The 11135-nt window shown below is 41.9% G+C and overlaps 1 protein-coding gene across 15 annotated transcripts in view; it reads right to left on the reverse strand.

The window, feature by feature from the left end:
- Nucleotides 1-516, reverse strand: part of LOC124147667 (phosphatidylinositol-binding clathrin assembly protein LAP-like) — a 70618-nt gene extending 70102 nt beyond the window's left edge. For all 15 annotated transcript variants that reach the window (XM_048380687.1, XM_048380685.1, XM_048380686.1 and 12 more), the window contains exon 1: nt 233-516. In XM_048380687.1, coding sequence (XP_048236644.1) covers nt 233-362 — 130 coding nt within the window. In that variant the 5' untranslated portion in view covers nt 363-516. The remainder of the gene's footprint in view (nt 1-232) is intronic.
- Between the last annotated feature and the right edge of the window lie 10619 nt (nt 517-11135).

Below are 11135 nucleotides of genomic sequence, written 5' to 3' on the forward strand. Positions count from 1 at the left end.
AGAAGAAGGCAGTGAAAAGTAGTCAGTGTTTTGCCGTTGCTACCACCAGTTCTATCTGCTTGTATGTGCAATACATGGCCTCGTGAGGTGGCAGGGATCCTCCTCCCCCCGGCTTCTTGCCGGACACGCACCTGCCGCACGCCCCCTTTTTCGGCATTACTACCGTAGACACTCATGGTAATGAATTTTTGTTAGTTAATGAAATCGTAGACAATGAAAAAAATATACTCACAATCAAGGTGCTTTTTCTTTGGTCCAATGATTTCTTCTGTCGTGGCTTTGCAGACGGATTTTGCCAACCCCTGACCGGCAATGCTATGCCTAGCCGCCTGAACGCGGTCCATGATGCTCTGGCCCGACATTGTTGCAATTGCACAGACAAAATCTGTCCAAAAGTATCAACAGGGCCAGGTGATTGACCCTTATTCCCGTGTAATGTTCTTGTGACACCTTGCTAATAAATATTGGGGGTGGTAATCTCTCCTTGTTCCCAAGATGGCGGAAGAGGGCTGTATTTTCATGTATCACGTGATCAGGAGCATTCATTGTTTTTGATTGAAAATGAAGTAATCATATTCACATGAGATGGTTTCGTTTGTAACGGTCATTTGAAATTCATTTCGTTTTCATAGTTATGCACATTATGTGTGAGGAATCTGTGATCATCACTTGTTATTTTGTAGACATATTATGTAACCCACCGTTTTCATTATGTGGAAACCAAGCATGTCATGTAAGGAGTTAATTTGTCACTCTGCTCTCTCACCATTAAAAACAAAAACACCATTACCGTTATAAAATCATTATAAAGGGGTGGGACTTTGCTTGCAACCCTCGAAATGTATAAATCACAATCTTTCACTCACACCAGTGCGGAATTTGCTTGAATAGACCCAGTTTTACATAATATAACATGTATCTATGTGCCGGTGGTTCCATCACCAACTTTAAACTAAAGTTGACTTTAACCTTGACAGCCCTGGAATACAGTCTCTCTCTGTGCACTGATTAAGAATCTCAAAATTTAATGATTCTAAATTTGATTTTGCTATAAATAATCTATGTATGTAGATGTTGAAGGGTTGAAATCACACACACACACACACACACACACACACACACACACCACCCCCACACCTCTCTCTCTCTCTCTCTGTCTCTCTCTCTCTCTCTCTCTCTCGTTAAAGCTGCAGTAAAAGCTTGTCGTAAGAGGCGAGTAACGGGATCGGGTGGTCAGGCTCGCTGACTTGGTTGATGCATGTCATCGATCCCAATTGCGTGGATCGATGCTCATGATATCAATCACTGGATTGCCAAGACTCGATTATTTCCAGACCGCCGTCATATAGCTGGAATATTGCTGGGTGCGGCGTTAAACAACAAACAAACGAACAAACAAACAAAACATGTGGATGCATATGTGACCATGGAAGGACATGTAACGGGCATATGTGTGTTTATAAAGTTTATATATTTTTTAACGAAAGGCGGAGAGACTTTTTGCTGAGAGTGCAAATGGTTCGCGACGTGACCGCATGCATTGACCTACATGTGTACAAGCGGCTACAGGAAGGAAGTGGAGCGATGGCGAGAGATAGGGCTATTTCAGATGAGGTCAAGAATGGTCTGGCGGTAGATCCCGTTAATAAGGCCTTGTTGAGGCGCCCATTCACGTTTTTACACAGTATACGATAATGAAAGGTGTTAGTTTGACGTTGAGGTCCTCGTCTTTGTAAAAAGATAGCAAAGGTGGAATTTTACTCTGTAAAGATCTGAAAACAGTGTAAGTGGACGTGTCATTGTGTTTAAGTCGTTTTTCATCATATCCCGGCACATGTCATCATCAAACCTTGAGCAGTACCAGTTGACGCTTAGTGGACATTGTTTAGACTCGCTGGAGTCCGATGACATAGTGTACCAGGCAAGAGTTGTGTTTCCGCGTGTCCGGACCATTAAGTACTGCGCATGCAGCGTACGTACGATCAATGAGTGAGTGAGTTGGGTTTAACGCTGCTTTTAACAGTATTACAGTCATATCACGGCGTGTCAGCTTAATGTGGGAGGATATTGTCAATACATGTAATTAACAAAAGCTAAATAAGAAGACCCAGTTTTTAAGAGTCTGGACGAGAGAAACCACTTACTGATATTGTGAAGAACGATCAACGCCGTCGAGATACGATGACACTAAGCCTGAACACCAGCCTCATTAAGATGCTTCTTACAAACACAGGTTTTATGCTTGGGTGCCATTTTCTAAAACGGAATTTCAACGGGAGCCACTGTATACCGTGCTAACACAATGATCGCGGTCGCAAATCCCACGTCAGTTAACATGTCTGACATAGAGCGCATGCAATCATTATTACACATTTGATTCGTGTGGATTGGTTGGTTGGTTTGTTGTTTAACGCCGCACTCAGCAATATTACAGCTATATGACGGCGGTCTGTAAATAATCGAGTCTGGACCAGACAATCCAGTGATTAATATCATGAGCATCGATCCACGCAATTGGAATCGATGACATGCATAAACCAAGTCAGCGAGCCTGACCACCCGATCCCGTTAGTCGCCTTTTACGACAAGCATAGTCACCTTTTACGGCAAGCATTGGTTGCTGAAGACCTATTCTACCCCGGAATCTTCACGGGTCGATTCGTGTGGAATGTGTGTCATACTGATTTAACGAGACGAGTGTAAGATTGTCTTCTATTTCCCGAGCGAGAGTGTTGGTAATACATGAATTGTTAGACGAGTGTAATAATTTCTTTATTACCCAATTTTTGTTATTGTCGATTGACGTCAACAATCTTCAGCTATGATGTCGTTTCTAGTGTGATGTCATTACGACCTTACGTCACAATAAGATTCGAATGACGTCAACAATACCGTCAGGATGACAATACAATGGTGTGCGTAAAGTGATGTTTGCGCAATTGCACGGGCGATTTTTATGAACTCGGTTATTTCTAACCCTTATGGGTAATAAATTTGTTTGTCTTATAAACTGTTATCCGACAAAGAAGATATGAATAGAACGGTAGATTTGGGTATAATGATCACATTGTTGCTAACTGATTTTATACATGTTGATTTGATTTGAAACAGAACATAAGAGTATATGAGTATCGAATTTGCAGATAACATACCTCAAACATTAAAATGCAAACTCCGGTTATTTGTTCATTCCTTCCATATCAAGCGAGCTAGATTTAAGAGATTTGTATATACATGTAGTTTTCTTCAACAACACGATCGCTAAATATTGCATCACATTAAAGTTAATCAAAGCAATGCATGTTGTTTGTTGTTTAACGCCGCACTCAGCAATATTCCAGCTATATGACGGCGGTCTGTAAATAATCGAGTCTTGACCAAACAATCCAGGGATTGATATCATGAGCATCGATCCACACAATTGGGATACGATGACATACATCAACCAAGTCAGCGGGCCTGACCACCCGATCCCGTTAGTCGACTCTTACGACAAGCATAGTCGCCCTTTACGGCAAGCATGGGTTGCTGAAGACCTATTCTAACCCGGATCTTCTCGGGTCTAGCTAAATGTATGTCACAGTGACAACAATCTTGACTCGACATCTGGCTAAAACGATCATTTCCATTATAGCTTCCAACCGGATTCAACACTGTTATCAGCTGTGGGTGTAGGAGATTTTGCCACCTATTTAGCAACATTGCAGCTAAATGTCGACTTCCTGCACATAGACCGAAATAGCATCCTGTTTCTTGTTGCTTCCAAACCAGTTTCCCCTTTGTTTTCGGTCCATTGGCAGGTAACTCAAAAACATTGTTGTACCTGTTTTTTTACGGCTGGCAACCCCCTTTTGGTACGCGGGATTCGGGGGCCTATTCAGTGGGTACTGGGAACTCAGCTGTGATGTACGCAGGACCCAAAAAATAAAATCGTTTTGGGGTCGCATTTTCAACATTTAAAAACAAATAATGACTTACGTAAGAAACTGCTTTATATGTTTTATTTTTTATATTATGTTTCAGAAACTTCAAATCGCGCCCAAGGAACGTGTTCCAAAAGTTTTTATCTACGATCGACATTCTGTCTTTGTAGAGTGAATTCGTGCTTTTAGTGAAAAATCAGATGTTAATTTGGATTATTTGTTTGTTTTTATTTTGTTTGTCAAGATGTTCCAGCTACATGATAGCGAACTGTAAATAATCGAGTCTGGGCCAGACAATCCAGTGATTCACATAATGAGGATCGGTCTACGCAATATAGGAACACGATGACATGCATCGACCAAGTCAGCGAGCCTGACCTCCCGATCCCGTCAGTCGCCCCTTACGACAACCATAGTCGCCTTTTACGGCAAGATTTTGTGTCAAGGGAATTTTTGGTTTAAAAGGAACTCGTTACGATCTTTTTGTATGTGTGCGGTACAGAAAACAGATTCACTTTACAAAGTAACCAATATGTATTATATACTACCGGTGACCTCACCCCATTGTTCTATATATACGTTTTATTTTCCCTTCAGCAAATACTTGGACTCAATAAAGTTGAACCACGGAGCGACTTGAACATTCGTAAATACGTAGGAAGTTTTACCTTCAGGGATTGCCGGCTTTGTTTTACTTCATACAAGTAAGAGTGAGTGAGTTGGGTTTAACGCCGCTTTTAACAATATCAAGGCATGTCAGCTTAATGTTGGGGAAAAGTCCGAAGTGATGCAGGTTTCAGACGTTTACCACTTTCGTGAAACCCACGAGCACGGATGGGGTGCTGACAACCCTAGGAACATAATCGGAGCGAACCGGGATTCGAACCCACAATCATAGGTTTCTGGCATGCCCAGGGGACGCAACTCTGCACTACGAATCGCGGCGACAAAGACCACTTAGACCCGTGCCCCCTACAAGTAAGACCTATGTTTTACTTTGAATTATAAATAAGAATATTTTTTAGCTATATCAATGAATTCGTATCTAATGTTAATTTTTGACTGAATAAAAGATTTTCTTCACATGAAGAACGTGCAACCACATATATCATGTTGAACATTGTAACCCAGTGTTTTGCCACGGAGTCACCGGCGCGTTGCACACCTTTTGGTGCACGTGCAATACATATTTTTAAGTGGTAGACGAGTCCATTTTAAACAGGGGGGTATAGGTATCAGATAAATACGACATATTTGATTAATGCGCGTATACATCTAAAAAGATGTCTGTTTAAAAGTCGGTTCATGACTTTGAATACGGTCTTGATGGGAGTATAAAGATCTCGTGGTCGAAAATTAACAACTCAGGCGTTTCGGCCCCCGGTCATACTTTTTACCCCCCCCCCCCCCCCCCCCCCTCTCAGGTTTTCTACCACTCCCGCCTAGACCTTATTCTAGGTCGTGAACCTTTACGTAATGTCCTTGAACATTCGAACCAGTGAACGCGTTGGGTTTGCCTGACCTCACTGATTATCATTGTCAAATCTGCAGGATCGCGTTATCTTATATATCCACACGTCCCAACTACAGACAATATAGATATCACACACGCCCATGATATCGCATAATTGATATGATCTCATATATCACGGACAGTTTATACATGAGGTATCCCTGACCTATATGAATGTATCAATAAAAAAATCGCGATTGTACTTTTCGAACCAACATATTGAGAAAACAAGTGTGTGTGTGTGTGTGTGTGTGTGTGTGTGTGTGTGTGTGTGTGTGTGTGTGTGTGTGTGTGTGTATTGATTCAGAATCTAAAAATTATATTGATTCTAAATTTGATTTTGCTGTAAATAATCTATGTATGTAGATGTTGCAGGGTTGACATCATTTCCCCCTCTCCTCCTCCCCTCCCCTCCCCTCCCCAGTCTCTCTCTCTCTCTCTCTCTCTCTCTCTCTCTCTCTCTCTCTCCATCTCTCCAGATTTTGTGTTTGTCTCGGGAATTGTGTATAATCCTATTACTGTGCACTGACATTGTTTCCTAAATGGATGCATAATCTAATTATCTAGTTTACGTAATGCTATCTCTAACTATGGACATTTCAAGCGCATTATAATTGTTATCGAGCCGTTCTGTGACAGTGATACTGGATATTGTGGGTCAGACGCTGACACGCTAAATGTAGATGCACGCTAGGCCGGGATCGGTTGGCCTTTGTTGTTTTACGCCGCACTCGGCTATATGACAGCTATATGACGTCGGTGAACAAGATGATCCGGTGATCGGTATTTGTGAGCATCGATCCAAGTCATAGAGACTGACCACCCAACCATTTAGTTGGTCGCGTCTAACGACCAGTATATGATGCGGGGGCCGCGGGCCTTTTGTAACCGGAATCCTTACGTGGAAGGGGGTTGGTGGGCCGGGGGCGGCTTTGAGTGACTATAAGTGAGTGTATTTTATGTATTAGTAATCGAGTCAGGGCCAAACAAACCAGTGGTTGATAGCATGAGTACCGATTACTCCGTCGGTGTATGATAATGCACATTCAACCAGTCATATTTGTTGATTGATCCTATCGTTGCCCATGCTTTCAGTCACAGTTTATTTATAGTGTATCTGGTCAGCGTTGTAGACACAGATTGAAATAAGAAAAGCGGCATTTGTTGATTGAAAGGATAAAAGGTTCATTCATCCTCGAATATCTAGTGTATTAAATCTCCATTCGGTTATGATCAAAATTTATCATTAAATAATGTAAAAATAGGAAAAAGTAGGTATACGTCCATGTTTGATGGTGCACTCTACACGTCATCGTGATATATCTGTGATATTACTGTTCGCTGTATACAGGTCACCGTGATATATCTGTGATATTACTGTTCGCTGTCTACAGGTCATCGTGATATATCTGTGATATTACTGTTCGCTGTCTACAGGTCATCGTGATAGAATTGTGATATTACCGTTCGCTGTCTACAGGTCATCGTGATATATCTGTGATATTACTGTTCGCTGTCTACAGGTCATCGTGATATATCTGTGATATTACTGTTCGCTGTCTACAGGTCATCGTGATAGAATTGTGATATTACCGTTCGCTGTCTACAGGTCATCGTGATAGAATTGTGATATTACCGTTCGCTGTCTACAGGTCATCGTGATATATCTGTGATATTACTGTTCGCTGTCAACAGGTCATCGTGATAGAATTGTGATATTACCGTTCGCTGTCTACAGGTCACCGTGATATATCTGTGATATTACTGTTCGCTGTCTACAGGTCATCGTGATATATCTGTGATATTACTGTTCGCTGTCTACAGGTCATCGTGATATATCTGTGATATTACTGTTCGGTGTCTACAGGTCACCGTGATATATCTGTGATGTTACTGTTCGCTGTCTACAGGTCATCGTGATATATCTGTGATGTTACTGTTCGCTGTCTACAGGTCACCGTGATATATCTGTGATATTACTGTTCGCTGTCTACAGGTCATCGTGATATATCTGTGATGTTACTGTTCGCTCTCTACAGGTCATCGTGATATATCTGTGATGTTACTGTTCGCTGTCTACAGGTCACTGTGATATTACTGTTCGCTCTCTACAGGTCATCGTGATATATCTGTGATATTACTGTTCGCCTTCTACAGGTCACCGTGATATATCTGTGATATTACTGTTCGCTGTCTACAGGTCATCGTGATATATCTGTGATATTACTGTTCGCTCTCTACGGGTCACCGTGATATATCTGTGATATTACTGTTCGCTCTCTACAGGTCATCGTGATATATCTGTGATATTACTGTTCGCTGTCTACAGGTCATCGTGATATATCTGTGATGTTACTGTTCGCTCTCTACAGGTCATCGTGATATATCTGTGATGTTACTGTTCGCTGTCTACAGGTCATCGTGATATATCTGTGATGTTACTGTTCGCTGTCTACAGGTCACCGTGATATATCTGTGATGTTACTGTTCGCTCGCTAGGTTCAATGTGCCGAATGTAAGTGAGTGACTATGGTTTTACGCCGTTTTTAACAACGGGTCAGCAACATCACAACTTTAGACATCAGAAATAGGTTTCTCTGGTTGCAGTCTTGTCGGGAATCGAACCCAGGTCTTTTGTGTGACGAGAGGTCGCTTTAACCACAAGGCTACCTCACCGCTCCAATGTGGAATGAATCGAGATTGGCGCGCCCTCGGCTATAGCTAACCAGCAGCTATGGGTTCGAATCCTTGATTGGCCCAAGTAGGATCAGCGTCGGTACACCTTATACTTGCACGTGCTCGGTGGTAGCGCCCACGGTCCCCTCACACTGTTAAACAGAATGGACTTTGTACACTGCATCTAAATTTAATAGGATGTATTGATTTTAACCAAAGAAAATTAAAAACTTTTTCTGCATAGAATAATTAATTATTGGCTCTCTTAAGAAAGGTTAATACAGGAAATTGCTCTTTTTTAGTGTTATTTAAAGCATTCAGAGGTAAATTTAATGTAATCCACGCGCGGAATATTCGTTTGTCCATTACCTAATCACAAATAACTCGTTTTGTGATAAATGTTGAGTGAGTGAGTGAGTGAGTATGATTTTACGCCGCTTTTAGCAATATTCCAGCAATATCACGGCGGGGGACACCAGAAATGGGCTTCACACATTGTACCCATGTCGGGAATCGAACCCGTGTCTTCGGCGTGACGAGCGAACGCTTTAACCACTAGGCTACCCGACCGCCCCGATAAATGTTGAGATGAGAGTGGATGCGACACCTACCCGACGTTACTCAGAAGGGTTGTTAATCCGTAAAAGCACATTACAAGCCTCAGTGGCTGAGTGGGTTAGATCGCTGACTTTGTGTGCTGACGATTAGGTGGCTCACTCTGGCAGTATGGGTTCGAATCCCAGTACGGGACTCAACCCAAAATAGTACGAGAATCTGTACTTTACTCAGAAAGTGTTATCCCAAATATAACATTTGTTACATTTGATCACTTTCTAAATGGCAGTGTGTGTTCACACATTACAACGTACCAATAATTTGTTAACCCAAACGATATTTCTGGAAACGGGAAACGGGATAACACTGTAACTGAAATGAGCTTCACATATTGTACCCATGGCGGAGGGGCGGGGTCGAATCCAGGTCTTCGGTGTGACGAGCGGACGCTTAACCCACAAACCTATCCCACCGCTCCAATCACAGAGAAGACTACTCAGGATTATACACACCTGAGTGGTGTCTGATATTTTGTTATCAAACCAAATAGGTTTATAAATGATGGTTTAGTAACGAATTGTTCACGGCCGCGGACTACAAACATTCCTTGAATAAACGTTTGTAAAACAAACTATTCCGGGAAACGTTGCCGATTCAAACATTGCTGCAATATTAGTTAGCGACATAGTGTCTGTCGCATGCACCTCGCGAGTCAGACGCAATTCACAGAAGTCACGAAATGCTAGCAGTATGAGGACTAACTCACACAGTTATTTCAAGTACCTGGCTACCTGTGGGTGTATAGGTGTATGTGTCACTCAGATTGTCCACGGGTATAAGTGCCTGGGTTGCCCCATGAGGTCCCGTGCATGCATTCATAATGATACTGACATGCAAGCACCTGTTGCAGATGCTGACGTCACCTGTCGATCATGTACTTGAATATAGTTGTATACCATATATGGAAGAACGTGCAGATGTTCTGCTCTTGGAATCAACATACACATGTTGTTTTTATGGTGTGTTTTTTTTTAAATTCTGTACACGTTTATTCTAAGTAAATATACATAAAAAATATAGACTGTCTCGACGATTACCGACTGCACTATATGGAGAATAAGTTGGTGAAGAAAAATGATTTTATGTCTTCATTTTCAAGGACTTAAAATGTTTACAAAGTAACATTACGTTTTACAGAATAGAATATAGAGGAATAAGTCATTCTCACGAGCAGTTAGAAAACTAGTTGGATAGTCGTGAGGCTATATAATAACTGTTTTCTTTGTTGTAAGTATAATATATATAGATATACAAAAATAGTTATCATAATAAGTTATATAATAAGGGGAAGTATTGATTTCAACGATCCTGACATGTTGTGTGCGTTTGTGTTCGTGTGTGTGTGTGTGTGTGTGTGTGTGTGTGTGTGTGTGTGTGTGTGCGTGCGTGTGTGCGTGCGTGCGTATCAGTTTTGATTTAAACATGCAAAAACAGCCCTTTAGGATATCATACTACCTGTGACATGTCCCTTATGCAGGTATCGGTTTTTGTGATCTCGCCACTTTCACACGCTTACCCACATAACACTTCTCTAGTCTCTAGCTAATGAGTGAGTGAGTGAGTTGGGTTTAACGCCCCTTGGAACAGTATTCCGGTCATACCACGGCGTGTGAGCTTAATGTTGGAGGAAAGCCCCAAGTGATGCAGGTCACAGACGTTTACCACAGTTTAAGGTACAACAGACCCCAATGGATAGTAAAAATAGTGAGTGAGTGAGTGAGTTGGGTTTGACACCGCTTTTAACAGTATTCCAGTTATATGGCAGCGTGTCAACTTAATGTGGGAGGAAAGCCCGAAGTGATGCAGGTCTCAGACGTTTACCACTTCGGTGAAACCCACGAGCACGGGTATGCTGCTGACATACCTAGAAACATCATCGGGACGAACCGGCATTCGAACCCACAATCATAGGTTTCTGGCGTGCCCAAGGGACGCAACTCTGCACAGCGAATCGCGGCGCCTTGGACGACTGGGCCACCCGTGCCCCGCTTCTCGAGCTAAGAAATAGTAGGATAGTATCTCTAACTGAGTGATATTAAGATAGTATCTCTAGCAAAGTTATAGTTGGAAAGAATATCTGGAATGGCTTTCCAGAGACGTTTTAGAATTTGCCAGGAACTGAAACCAAATAATATCAATACAAGTGAAACCATGCAGGGTGTCTATATAAGACTTAATAGAATCTCTGCCTCAATATCGATGACATTGGTGTCAGTGCAGTATGGCGTGTATCACTTACTGCATGCTGGCGTTCTCTGTTGTCTTTTTTTTAAGAATAAAGTAAAAATAAATTTTGCACAATCAGACATCACCACGTGAGAAAAACACAAGGATGTATTTTATTTGTGACACCTCGTGATTGTCAAACTGTTGACTTGGAACGGAAACTGAAACCAATGTTCTACTTC

Source organism: Haliotis rufescens, unplaced genomic scaffold (assembly GCF_023055435.1).
Source record: "Haliotis rufescens isolate VD_foot unplaced genomic scaffold, xgHalRufe1.0.p SCAF_32, whole genome shotgun sequence".
NCBI classification, from domain to species: domain Eukaryota; kingdom Metazoa; phylum Mollusca; class Gastropoda; order Lepetellida; family Haliotidae; genus Haliotis; species Haliotis rufescens.